Below are 14,445 nucleotides of genomic sequence, written 5' to 3' on the forward strand. Positions count from 1 at the left end.
TTGTTTCTACACCAGAAAATTGGGATGGAAGCAGTGATAAATCTCCCCCATAGTGTCAGCTTGTCTCATTCTGCCTCTTCTTAATCTGAACACTATATTAGTTATCCTGTCGGATGTCAGAGTACAATCACATTCTATATAGTGGCTATGCATTCTCATAGAAGATCTTGTGGATCAGTACTCTTTGCCTGCTATACTCCCGCTGTTCTGTCATTCTATATTCTGTTACTCTTTTTTGTGTATTTTTTACATTTTCTTTTTGCCTAGTGATTTTGTTCTACATTGTCTTCTTGATTTTGACCTGTATTAGGCGACTATTCCTCTCTGTTTTCATCTCTGTGTTTGCACTTTAATGCAGCCAGAGCGTTGACAAGTTGTCTACCTCCCGCCTAGGTTAGGCCAGGTAGGAGGATGGATTAGCTAGGAAGGGGGTTTAGTTTTAGGGTCCCTCAATCTGTGTTTCCAGTCCATTCCCTCACCCTGCATAACAATTTACTAATTTGTTTCAGTTAAATATGAAATGTCAAGAGATTCTGTGAGGTACCACTAGGTGGCAGTGTCATGCTATACAGGCACAATGATTTTGTGGACTCACCTTCCCCTGCACACAGCTTCCCCTCGAACATTTCACAGTTCCAGTTGTCACACTGACAGTGTGTGCCGAATATTTTTTTATCGGGGTCAGGGTCTGTATGACATATACATTGTCCACATATGCACTCCCCGGCTCCTGAGCACACAGCGGAGGTGTTGTCTTTTTTACAGTTCTGTTCCAGTTCTTGGCCTGTTTTACTTCCCGCTTTACATTCACAGTTTTTTCCAAGGTGGCCCTCGTCACAGCTGTGAACGAAAAAGATTTATCTATTTTAGATATATTGCATTAATGTCTATCACAGAGTCTCGGGACTTTTAGGAAAACTCCACCTTCGACAAACCTGAATACATACTTTTTCTGTGCCCCCAGCATAATACCAACTCAACAGATCTGTGTTGTCTATGCATGCAGCATTTTCTGTTATTCTGGTACAAAATGTGCAAACAGAATAAATTGTGTCCGGATAAAACATAATACAAATGTCGGGAAACAACTGATAAGTAAACCAACAAATTCTAGAATTACAAAACAGGCAGTCCCCGGGTTACATACAAGATAGCTTCTTTAGATTTGTTCTTAGGTTGAATCTGTATTTAAGTCGGAACAGGTATATTTTATGATTTTAACTTCAGACAAAAAATTTCCTGTGACAATTGAGTTTTCCTGTGACAGTCAAGGATCCAGAGAGCATCACCAGAGGTCATAGTGGGCAGGGAGGTCCTTCTGTAACTATGGGACGTCCGTAAATTGGGTATTCTTAAGTCAGGGGTCATGCCAGAAATGCCTGATACATGTGAATTCCAGTTCTGGAACCCAAATCTCTTTATTCAATTTTGTGTTACAAAAATGGCAAAGTCAGTCTCTATTTTGTAATAGATCCCAGAGGTATCACCTGAATTTGTAACATTGTAATGGGCAATAGACGCTAGGAGCTGCTTACTAGGAGTGCCGTTTTTATAGGTGACAGGTCCTCTTTAACTTGTTAGGTGCTCTGATAACAGTCACAGTGCCTGGATCTATGAATAAGTACTGCGTGTAAGAGTAAGGCATGTGTTGAATTCTACCTGCAGATTCCACAAACAATTCTTCCTTTGGAGCTACACGCATGAAGATCCGGGGCATCCTCACATGTACAATCACATGCCGTTATCACATTCACTCTCACAGATTCTGTAAATCCCAGAGGACGAATTGAAAAACTTTGATTTGGAAGGCACTTTTTTGCGGTCACTTTGACTTTAAATGTTATCTGAAAGACACAGAATGCATGATAAGGAACAGAAACAAAGTTGCAAACCTTGACATACAAATCAGGCCTTGAGGAGTCTTCAGATTGCATTTATGTGTACAAATATCACATATATGCTTGCAGAACCTAATGATTCAGGAGGCCTGTGTCAAATATGGTATAGATTGAATGCAGCACCAAGTCACATGTTACATCGGATTAGTGGTACTGCCTAAATCCACTGAAGAGGAATACTGAAATGTTACAGCAATTCTAATGTGCACAATTCTAATCTGGACAAGAACATGTTTGGTCCTTGGCTGTGCCTGTCATATCCCATGGACTGTGCACAATACAGTGAATGGGAGTCCTTGCATCATACAGAGATATGATGCAAGGACTCCTTGTCTTGCGGCTGAACAGCAGCGCCACCCAAACTCATTCTGGTGCAGTTGGAATTTTTCCTCTAGATCCAGTGATCTCAAGCAAACAGTGCACTAGGTCCAGCACACATATGCTAGTTAAAGAGGACCTGTCACCTAAATTTTCTGGACTAGGAGCTTCTTACTAAAGTAAGCAGCTCCTAGTGCTTGATCAAACGCCGCAGTGTTATAGTGATAGCGTTACCGGAAACCTCCGGTAACGCTATCAAACACTGCGGCGGGGGAAAAGTGTAATCATCGGACAGTTTGCAAAGATGTATTCATGAGGGGGCGGTCCGAGGCGCTGCCTCTTCCCTGGACCGCCCCGCTAGCTCCATAGGCCGGCAGTGACTGCCGCGCGCTAGGCGGCAGTCACCGCCCCTAGCCATGCCCCAACCCCGCCCCCTCATGAATACGTCGGACAGCTTTGTGAGCTGTCCTCCGGTAACGCTATCAAACACTGCGGCGTTTGATCAACCACTAGGAGCTGCTTACTTTTAGTAAGCAGCTCCTAGTGCCGATAAATTGGGTGACAGGTCCTCTTTAAGCTCTTAGCATTGTTGAAGATGGCGGAGCTGGTCCCTTTAACAATGTGAATTGTTTACTGTTCCTGTCATAGCCAATACAATAAAAGACGCTGAGGGCATATCATACACAGGTTAAACATAATAACAAAATACATGACAACCAAACCTAAGTTTCTAAGTAAAGTCCAGGAAAAGCTGTGTTCCTCAGCAGGCTTAGTTTCCTTAGTTTTATGGTAAACATTTTCTGGTCCTGTATTTTGTTTGGTCAGATTATTGCAAGCCCATTCTCTAATAATATTAGTAACCATGTAAGAAGGTTTGGCTTTCTCCTATCACCTTTTGTATAGGCAAGGGAATGCACTTTTTTCATTCTCTTTAACAATGATCAGTTGTGATCTTCTGTTTGGACAGGTATTTGTCACATGTATGTTGTCACATAATATAATGTAATATGTTGAATGTCTCTATGCAGCTGCATGTAAAGAGTACAATGCACAGAATATAGGAAATGGCAAGGTTTTTTCTTTATAAATTAACCCTACCCCCCTAATATTTTACTTACCTCTTCTTTGATCTTCACATTGCTGCAAGAGCCTCTTAATGTATTTTGAGTATTAACACCATTTGAGCAATTTGAATCATATAAAATATCCAAAAAGTCTGGAGTAATTCCATGGTCCAGAATAACCTCAGATGATAAGTTCTGTGGTTAGACAAAAGCATTGTGAATAAATGAAAAAAAAACTTTTGTGTTATCAAATTATTTTTTAAATGTTTCTCTGGCAGGGATGGGAAAATCAGCAATTCTGCCATGGTTTTACATTTTTACACCATAATTAGGTCTATTTTATCAAATTATCAGTTTTTCTTCATGTTCTTACATCTGTAGCAGAACCAAATATTATTAAAAGTTTTTTTTATTTACTTTATAATCTTTCCCTGGGGGTCCCTTTGTTTCCAGAGCACTCTTATAGCTTAATTAATATACATGTGAATATAAATTACACTTCTTATCGATGTTTCATTGTACAGAGTACATTGCGCATAGAAGGGGATAAATAAATAAACACGGGTCAATAACGTCCATAAAAGTTATAGGTAGGGGTACCTAAAACATGAATTGACAGCCAATTAAAGGGAATCTGTCAGCAGTTCACCATACAAAGCTGCATTGTGTTAGGTTTCGGAGAGCTGTGATATCATAAGTTTGTGTGTGTTAGTAGTTACAGGACTGTGAAAAGTTATAATCCGGCTCTGTATCTCCTGGAAGGGCTCTAGGCAAGTCTTTCAGCCTGAAGATTTTTCTGCTCTTCAGCCCCTCCCCTCTGCCATAAGTAGAAGCTGTATCAGAATTTTGATTAGATACTTACAGCAGTCACTCAGAGGGAAATGGCTGTGGAACAGTTCATTGGAAAGAGCAGAAAGCTCTACATGCTGAGAGACCCACCGAGAGCACTTGCAGGAGGTACAAATCTGGAAAGTTATAATCCAGCTATGCATCTCTTGCAAGGGCTCTTGGCAAGTCTTTTGACCTGAAGAGCTTTTGTTTTTCTGAACTGTGGTGCTCCACAGCCCCTCCGCTCTGCTATAAGTAGTAGCTGTAACAGAATTTTAGTTAGGTACTTACAGCAGTTACTCAGAGCAGAGAGGAGGGGTTGTGGAATAGTTTATTGCAAAGGGCTGAAAGCTTGCAGGAGCTGCAAACCTGGGTTAAACATTCACTTTTCACTGTCTTTCTACTATGTATTACACATACAATGGTATAATTACACAATCCTCCAGGGCCTGTTTGCAGTTTATTATCATCAAAACTGATGACGGATTACCTCTAATTTAACACAAGTTTATTTAAAGAAGCTTTCATATCAGACACGACCCCTTTTATATGTGACCTGCAGAAGTGATCGCCTGCAAAGAGATCACAGTCAGATGGGAATTATGGCAGTTAACATGGAAGCTGTTATTAGAGACATCCAGTCTTCCCTATAGATGGGTGTGTCAAGGGGTTCACCCCCTCCAAGATGCTCATATCCCATAAACCTGGGATTTTCTAGAGTTTATTTTATTACCACATTATTATATTATTATAAATTATATATAAATTGAAGCTGCTGGGCCACCGTTCAAAATAAGTACCAGGCCTCCACAACTATATTTTATTTATAGAGGTAGCCTGAAGAGACACATTGTGAGCTACCAAGGCTCCAGAGCTGGGGTGCAGCCTAAAGTGATTTCCTGACACTCAATGTATAATTTATGGCTCTGTAAAGATAATAAACACCACACACACACACATTACCACCTACTCCTTTTGGCTGCTGTATACTACGTTTCTTGTTAACCTTTGTGGTTCTGTTTGTAACCACTAACTTTTATGACCTAGAGTGTAAGCGAGTGTTCACTCTTCACACCGCCTAAGCTGAACTTAAGCTTCTTTACACTTTGTCAGACTTTATGAGCATGAATGCAAATACAGTTTAGTGTACAAGTATTCTGATCCAAGTAAAAAAACAGTATAAACTATAGATATAAGAGGTAGCTCTTCCTTTGCAAGCTTACAGTGTATAACAAACATGACAGCCGCTCCTTCCCTTGTGGTTACTCTGGAACAAACAAATCTTTGTAATGACCCCCCACCGGACAGTCATGGTCTATCCTAAACAAGCCCTTAAAGATGTTTTTTTTGCAAACCCCAAAAAACTGTCCATTTCCCATCCGTGTTTCATTCTGTGTCTGGTCCGTGTAAAGAATAGATGAAACAAAGACAAAACACGGATGATGTCCATGTGAAGTTTTATCATGTGGTCTCATAGATTTAGACAAAAATGTATTCATGAATGGAACTGTTATGATAGACCCATGTACAGCACTAATATAGAAGAATCTATCATGTGAAACTGATACGTTATATGATAACAATTATACTTGTGTGTATGTCAGCTTTGACCAATGAGACTTACTTTTCCATGACTTGTTACTGATTGCTTCCTAGGAATATATGCATTGTATAATATATTTGCAACTTTAGTAAAAAAAATATTCTACAATGAAAATCAATGTGATCATTGTATATATACTGCAATGTATGGCCACTTAATAACCAGTAGCAAGAAAAATTGAATAGATTGGAAGAGCTAAGCTAAACCTAAATTTACCTAAAAGTATAGGTATATTATTAGGGCACTATTAAGATCTGCATTGGGCTACTCATAGGCTGCTATAGTGCAGGGATATTCTTACTTCTTATAGAGGATGATACAGCAATACTTGGAGAGACCAGACAGGAATATATCAGCCCCATGAAAAATCTTAAAGCTGCTACAGTCACTGAATACTTTGCAGTGCTTCGTATATAGTAAAGTAAATACTATTCAGTGCTACCTCTATCTTAAAGCCCTTATCAGTGAATACTTTGTAGTGCTACGTATATATATATATATTAAAGGTGAATACTTTTCAGTGCTACGTATATCTTAAAGGCCCTGTCAGTGAATACTTTGCAGTGCTATGTATATAGTGAAGGTGCTGAAAATTTGGACATTCCATATTCCCGGAACTTGAAATTTTGACTATCCCATTACAAGAATTTTAAACACAGTCAGAGGAAGGGGGTCTGGTTCTTACATTGCAACTTAAATCCTCCATGTAAATAACTGGGACTGAACACCCGGAGCACCTTTAACTGCAGTGAGATGAAGGGTTTGTGGTTTTCCCACTGCTTTTACCGTGTAGAGAGTAACTGGGTCTGAACACCCAGAGCACCTTTAACCACAGTGACATAATTTTTTTAATAATTAATTTTATTTTTTATGATTTTCTCTATATTTTTTATGTTATTATTTTAAGTCATTTCCCTAGACCACTGCGGGTATGGCAACTGCCCTTTTATTTTCATCATTTTATAATTCTTCTAGCCCTTAGTACCCCCATTTTACAGCCATTTTGGATGTTAAAATCCTTGTCCCCAATGACTTCAATGGGGTTCATGTTTGGGTCAACCAAACAGAATTTACTTGCAAAATTCAGAAATACGGGTTGATCCAAATTTCGACCAACCCGCTCATCTCTAGTCACTTTATTTTACTTTCTAATGCACTTCTTACCTGATAAGCATCTGTAATCAATTGGACGACATTACTGGAATCATTAGACAAACGCCCAACCACAGATTTTGGGATCAAGCTACTTAGACCCTAGAAAATAAACCATTTACATTAATGGATATGTAGTTGTGGGGTAACATGTATAAAATGTTATTAACAACAGTCAGGACAAATAGTCACTGTATATAGCCATGGCAGGTCACGCTGTTGACCTAACATCTAGGGAGTCAAACACTGGGGAACAGGGTCCTGCATCAAACATTGTGAGAGCTGCTGCATATATCACAGTCAATACCTGCTAGTGATGCTGCATACAGATGTCCTGCGCTGTAACAGTACAGCTGTTCCTGAGAATAAGCCACTTACTGTCATGTACTACATGTATTTCATTTCTGGAAGCTTTTCCGACATGGTAATCATAACTCTTTAAAGATTGAATTTAACTTCCTATTTGCCACTGCAAAACTAAATCTGATGGCTTCATGGCTTTCTGTATGTGGTGACAGGAACTGAGGTTATAACAGTTTTATAAATTCACCCGGGTCACATGTATGATGAAAATACCAGTCTCCCGCCCCTTATGTGATTTCACAATCACCCACAGAAATGTATCAACTGGGTTACACCCAGCGTGATAAACATCGCACCAAAATCAATGATGAATCATGAGAAATTATTAAAAAAAACTATTTTACAATGTTCAAAACTTCTATTGTCACTATCCATACAGTCTATCTTTAATAAAGCTGTAAGCAGCCATTCAAGGGCATTTTTTTTCACAACTGAATTGTGGGGAGGGGGGGGGGGTTATTTTTGCAGGAAGACCATACATTTTTATTTGGGGGAATATAGAACTATTTGATCACTTATTTACCCTCCATCTGCATTTATGGTCAGGAATGCTAAGGTAAAACATAGGAGGCTTCACATTACAGTGCAGAACTTTTAATAGATGTACATTGGTAAATTACCTAATATCCTTTCACTCCACACATTACAGGAAACCTGAAGTAATAGGTTTAAATATAAATACACTACTCACAAAAATCTGGATGCTTTCTGCTAATATATGCTTAAAGGGAAACTGTCATTAAGAAGGTGATGACAGGTTCCAGTAGGCTAATGTTTGCTCATTATAAAAATGCTTTTCTCAAAGTCCATTGTAATTTTGTTGTTTTATAATCTTATATTGTACCTTTCCTGGGGGCAGTTCAAAATTCAGAAACCAATGCAGCATTGATTATTCCTCCCACCTCCTCCCTGTATCTTTTCCCTTGTTCCCTACCCCCTCTGCGTATGTAAGCTAACCACGCGAACATTCCTTGAACTTGCCTGGTGAGTCCAGCATACTGTGTTACTGAGAAAGAATCTATGTAGCAATGGTTACTGAATTTTGAACTTCTCTTCCCGGGACTTATAAGAAGCTACTGGCAGGGAGCCAGGTAAGGAGAGTATAATTAAACCAGAGAGCACATTTTAGACATTAATATCCACACTATTCTCTATATTCTAGTGTAACATCTTACCTGGTAGGTGTGAACCATGTTCGCAGTGACTGCAAATACAACTTGGATGTTATTTTCCGAAAGCTTCTGTGCAAGCTGTCCAACTGATGGGTAATCCTGCTCAAAACAGCGAATGCATTCCGTTGAGAATTCATCTAGTAAAACTATTCAATACATGTGATAGTTACATGCAATACATGCTAGTGGAATGCAAGGGACTGACTTAATGGATTCTTGAGCACTTCTCCCCCAGTTCCCTGTTCCCTCTGCACTGCCCCCCACCCACTGGATGCAGAGGGAGTAGGAAGGTGGGGGAGAAGTGCTGCGGATGGCACTTGCTCGGTCTGCATTAACATAAATATAAAGTTAGGTTCCTAGGTAAAGTAAAGTAAAGGAGCAAAGCTCCTAATAAACATATATTTATGTTAACACTGCTAGAATCTACCCATCAGTGTTAATAGCTAATCAGGAAATTTCTCTGTAGATAAAGAGTTCTATATTCGAAGATTGTGTTTGATCATTTGCTGTCCTACAGATTTATTTAAATGTCGCTCTGGCGCTTTAGTAAATTTGTTCCTTTGCATTGCTGGCTATTTTTGTATAAAAAGACACAAAATGTACAAAAAGTAGTTTGGGCTTCACATACACCAGGAGGCGGACTTCACACGTAATTTATCAATCTGTTGGCTAATGTGTGTGTGATTTTTTGACATTAAATAAAATGTGACTTTTGTAACCTTTTTTTGCCAAAAAAGTGCAGCAAAACCCATGAAAAATAACCATTAATGTCTTTGTGATCTTCACACAGGTAGCACTGACATAGGTAGAACCCCATATTATCTTGCAACTCTGAGCCATCTTTCTAGGAAATCTGTATCAATTCTTATCAACTATCTACATTCATAAAATTCACAACACAAATAATAAAGTACAGAAAATGTACTTACATACTCATTAGATGTTTTGTATATGTTGTCTTCCAGGTGACATTTTCCATCATTTGGGGTCAGAATAGCTGCAAGTTTCCCATCTCCAGCAATATGAAAACCATCATCTGTAGCATATACCAAAAGCCTTGTTACATTTCTCCATCCAATCTTGTCCTACGTCAAAATCATAGAAATAATTAGAAACTTCATACAGGAAAATGTATTACTTTTCTGTTATTATAACTTTAAACTTTAAATATTTTAAACGCATATTTATATCATACCCTATACCTCCTTTCATTATGGAACTGGCTGTTCTATTCATCTCTATGGTGCTAATGGAAATGTGCACCAGTGCAGCCACTGCATATGGGCTAATTTGGATAGGGGCTGACTAGTTGTTACTGGAGAACCACTTTAGATATATTTCTTTATGTTTCTCTTTTTTTTTTACATTCCATAGACCCTAAGTTCATGTCTCACCATTGCTTCCTATGGTCATGAGGCTTCTATAAAGCAAATCAGTAAATGCTGTTACTAGAGGTCAGGTAAGATGGCGAGGAACAAAAAATAAATTTAATAATAAAATTAACAAACATTAGAGGGAAACAGACTACAAAAATGTGATATACATTGTTCAGTACAAATACAAAAGAAACCTGCTGATATATTCCCATTGACATTTTTAAAGGGATATTTCAGCTTGAAACATTTATTAGGTGGGGCAAACCACCAGAACAGTAGAAAAGCTAATTAGCATAATTGAAGCATGATAAACCAGGGGCTCTTACTCATAGATCCCCTGGTACTTCCTGTAGTCTCTGCAGCAATGAGCACACAGTGGGGGGGGGGGGGGGAAGTTCTCCTACAGATTGTAACAGCTACAGAGGGCTTCTTTTAAGATGCCCTAGAGCACTTCTGGCTCATTAGCATAATGTTAAAAGTTGATTTTAGAATTAAGGAGGCCATTGATAACTAATATAAGAAGATTACCACAGTCACAGTGCCTGTATCTATCAGTAAGTGGCCCTGGTTTGTCCTGTTTAATTTGATGGTAGATTTCTTTTATAGTGTAATCATCATTTAAGATAATTTTCTTATATTGTGTGTGTGTGGGGGGGGGGGGGATGTGGTAATCATTTTTCTAATATACTTCATTGACAAATTCTGCTTAGTTTGTAAAAAGAAAATCAAGCTACTCCCTCCCATAGAGATTTGTATTCCAGCCTGTGTGGTGTATGTCTATGGCTGCATGAGCACACATCTAATTTCCTTGGGGGTGTTAAGCAGCTCTGGCAGTGAGATTTAACCCCTTTACTATAGTGCTGAGGAAGCCAGACACACTGGCGTAATGCGTGGGATACGGTTTGGTTTGTGGGGTCTCCCCTTATCTCTTGGACCTTGTATTTTGGCATATTTGTTAGTATATCTAGTGCCTTTGTTCCTATACAATTTTTGTATGTTACTTAGGGACTGGTAGCACTTGTTTTGTGATATACAACTGCATTTTGTTGTCTATGCAATGTACTGATATATTTAATATACATATCCTGTATGTATGGGATCCTTGACATATTACTATGTGAAGGGGAACCCCTGTATGGCAGATGGGTCTTATCATGGACCATGGGCAGAACCTTTTTAATTGCACATATCTATTTTAATTTGTTTGTTGTGTGGCTATGAACTAATAAAAGTGATTTTAGTTTAATGGGTGTGCAGAGTGCTATTGTGTCCTTGTTTTTGTTGTTAATGCGAATATAGTACTCATCACACTACAGCCTGGGAGAGAGCAGAAAGGGTTAACACTCACAGCTGTGTAACAAACAGGAGAGGAGAAAGAGACCATAGCACTGCGGGGACACCTCGTCGCCAGGGAGAGGAGGAAGGGATAAGCACCGCTCACCCCCGCTCCTCTCCATAGAGAAACATGGGGCAAGCGCCGTATTCCGGGGAAAGATAGGACATGTCCTATCTTTCTCCCGGCTATGGAACGGTATGCTGCCGCACGTGTGCGGCACTGCACTGCTCTATATGGCGCCTTGCACCCATTGCTGGGCCATTGGGGGACTTATTTGCGACGTCTATACGTCGGTTGTATGTACTTCCCCCATACGGCCGTGTGAATGAGGGCTAAGGCCCCTTAAAAACACAAGCGTAACCCGGGCAAGCATACAGCTGGGTTTAGGAGGGAGGAGCGCTCCTCACCCCCCTCTCTCTGCATTGAAAGCCTGGCTCGGTTATGGTGTGGTAAGAGACCATGTGCTCACCACACTGTGACCGTGTGCTGTACACATTTATAGCGGCCGTGATACGGCAACATATTGTATATCAAAGTAAATAACTAGGGATCTCACCCCGCAAACTGCTACTTGCATCATAGCATCCAGTCCACCCTCCGGAGAATCCAAGTTTCCAGATATTGTCTGACTACCAACTTGCTCTTTAAACCTGTTTTCATCTCCTGTGAGGTTGAGAATATGCTTGAAGGAGAATGGTGACTGGCAAGGTACAGTTTTATTTGTGCAAGGATGCCTAAATTGCTCGGGATGTGTGCTAACAAACGGAAGGACAGTCTTATCCACAAAGCAGCCAAAACCTGAAACAAAAAAGCCATATAAAAGATGGATACAATTTCATATCATTATTCTTGATCTGTAATGTATGACCTTCCGCTAACTCATAATTCAGCCACTTTCATATAATTCACTATAGATAAGCTTCTCACATGAACATATACATACTACTGGAATGTGTACTTGAAGAAGAAAGCATATGTACCAACAATTAGGTCACAAAATATTAGGACATTCCTTAAAAAATTTACATTGATGCAAATCATTGTTTTCTCTAATGGTTTCTCAACATAATGGGGCAGATTTATCAAGTGTCTGAAAGTCAGAATATTTCTAGTTGCCCATGGCAACCAATCACAGCTCAGCTTTCATTTTACCAGTGCTCATGAATATTTTTAAGGGGAGCTGTGATTGGTTGCCATGGGCAACTAGAAATATTCTGACTTTCAGATAAATCTGCCCCAATGTATAATGCAATATTCCACAATGGAGAATAAACACATTGGGGCACATTTACTTACCCGGCCCATTCGCGATCCAGCGGCGCGTTCTCTGCACAGGATTCGGGTCCGGCTGGGATTTAAGATGGTAGTTCCTCCGCCGTCCACCAGGTGGCGCTGCAGCGCCGAAAATAATCTTAACGCCCCGGAATGCACCATCCCATAGAAGGTGAAGGTGAGCGCTCCCCAAGCGACACATTTCCGGTTTTTAAATGCGGCGGTTTTTCCGAATACGTCGGGTTTTCGTTCGGCCACGCCCCCCCGATTTCTGTCGCGCGCATGCCGGCCCCGATGCGCCACAATCCGATCGCGTGCGCCAAAAACCCGGGGCAATTCATGTACAAGCGGCGCAAATCGGAAATATTCGGGTAACACGTCGGGAAAACGCGAATCGGGCCCTTAGTAAATGACCCCCATTGTGGGGCATTTATTCTTGGCTTTGCACGATTTTTTTGGCATGCAGACTTTTTTTGTTGCTACACCATATTTATTATATTTTGGAACCACATTTAAGCTTCTTTTCCGACACTCGGGACATTTTGTTTTGTGGCTCAAAGTATTCTTCAATCCCGACACTTCTCCTGCACTAGTATCCAAACAATTTTAGGCACAATTTTTGTCACATAATTAGACCAACAAAAATCCACCGATTTCTAAACGTCTACATGAACGTGGATTGTAATTTCTGATGCTCATTAGTTCATCTTACAATGCATGAAATACAAGGCTGTGTGCCACAATATAAAATCACTGCTAAAATCTGACGGCAAAAATAATAAATGCCCCCCCACAGGGGACTGAGGATTTAGTAATGTATTTTGTACATTAGCCTAACTCTTCTTGGTTCAGACTGACTATAGCTAACCCCCTTACAGGATTTTTTTTTCCTTTTTCTGTTTTCCGAGCCTTCCAAAATCCATACATTTTGACTCGCGATTCATAGGGCTTGATACTTTGTGAAACAAGTAGTATTTTGTATTGTTTCATTTTATAACATATACATATTACAGATTATCATAACTGATTTGACCCATACGATAGGCGAATTGTAATTTTGTTGGTAATACAAAGCCTCAGTTCACACCTGTGTTCAGCAGGGTCCGTTCCCCTTTCCGTTATCAAAAAGAGTTAAAAATAGTATGCATCGTTTTTTATCGCTATTATAATGGAATGTGGCAGAGGACAACTTTCCTAACATTTAATTAAATGGTGTATGGGGGGTAAAAAGAGAAAATCCATTAACCTTCCATCTGTAGTTGCCGTTATGCTCATCTAAAATGGAAAGTGTAAAGGAGCCCCCACACACACACACCTTCCCCGACGCAGGTGTGAACTGAACCTAAAATACAAATAATTCCTACCTATCTGGGCAGACTTGGTAACTTTATTTAAGGCATCAAGTAACTGGTTTCCTAGTGTCTTCACATTCTCAAGATCATCAAACATCGAGTAAGAGAGGTCCATGAGGTAGTAGAGATCGACAGGATATCCTTCTGCTCTTCTGAATTTCACTTCAAACTCTCCTGTCTCACCTGATGATGTTACAAAACCATGTTATTAAAGATGTAGAGAGTATTTAATTCTGAACTATATGTCGAGCTGCAAAACCACACATAACCTGCTGAGAGGTGTGCTGCTATTTTCTATTAGTCCTGTTTTAGTAATCCTTAGAAGAGATCTCAAAAAACAGTGGAATAGATCACCAGGATGCTTTCCCTTTGGATAGTTCAGGCTTTTAGAAAGAAAAATAAGTCCTCATGCACATGGTATTGCTATAGCTCCGTAAATCTATAGGCTCCAAGACACTGGTATAACATTGAAGGCCTCCAGGTGCACGCAGCGTATTATATGTCAATGATATAATGTGCTACTAGAAAAGAGAATACCTCTGGCACATACCCAATAACTACCTAGTACATAATGCTAATTCTAGTAAAAAGCAAAGAAGATAACAATTCTACCAATAACTTTCTTGAATATACCCTATCAGGTATCACAATCCTTGCTTGCAAAATCATGAGCAAAAATAAAATATTTGTTTCTGTCTCATATGTTGTTTT

General features: G+C 39.7%; 1 protein-coding gene across 5 annotated transcripts in view; it reads right to left on the bottom strand.

The window, feature by feature from the left end:
• The window catches only part of ITGB2 (integrin subunit beta 2), a 69,098-nt gene that overhangs the window by 23,535 nt on the left and 31,118 nt on the right, over positions 1 to 14,445 (bottom strand). For all 5 annotated transcript variants that reach the window (XM_072121283.1, XM_072121281.1, XM_072121280.1 and 2 more), the window contains 8 exons: positions 13,747 to 13,917; positions 11,667 to 11,908; positions 9,328 to 9,483; positions 8,402 to 8,497; positions 6,876 to 6,965; positions 3,335 to 3,475; positions 1,660 to 1,844; positions 596 to 840 (listed from right to left, as the gene is read on the bottom strand). In XM_072121283.1, coding sequence (XP_071977384.1) covers positions 596 to 840; positions 1,660 to 1,844; positions 3,335 to 3,475; positions 6,876 to 6,965; positions 8,402 to 8,497; positions 9,328 to 9,483; positions 11,667 to 11,908; positions 13,747 to 13,917 — 1,326 coding nt within the window. The remainder of the gene's footprint in view (positions 1 to 595; positions 841 to 1,659; positions 1,845 to 3,334; positions 3,476 to 6,875; positions 6,966 to 8,401; positions 8,498 to 9,327; positions 9,484 to 11,666; positions 11,909 to 13,746; positions 13,918 to 14,445) is intronic.

This window comes from Engystomops pustulosus, chromosome 8 (assembly GCF_040894005.1).
Source record: "Engystomops pustulosus chromosome 8, aEngPut4.maternal, whole genome shotgun sequence".
NCBI classification, from domain to species: Eukaryota; Metazoa; Chordata; class Amphibia; order Anura; family Leptodactylidae; genus Engystomops; species Engystomops pustulosus.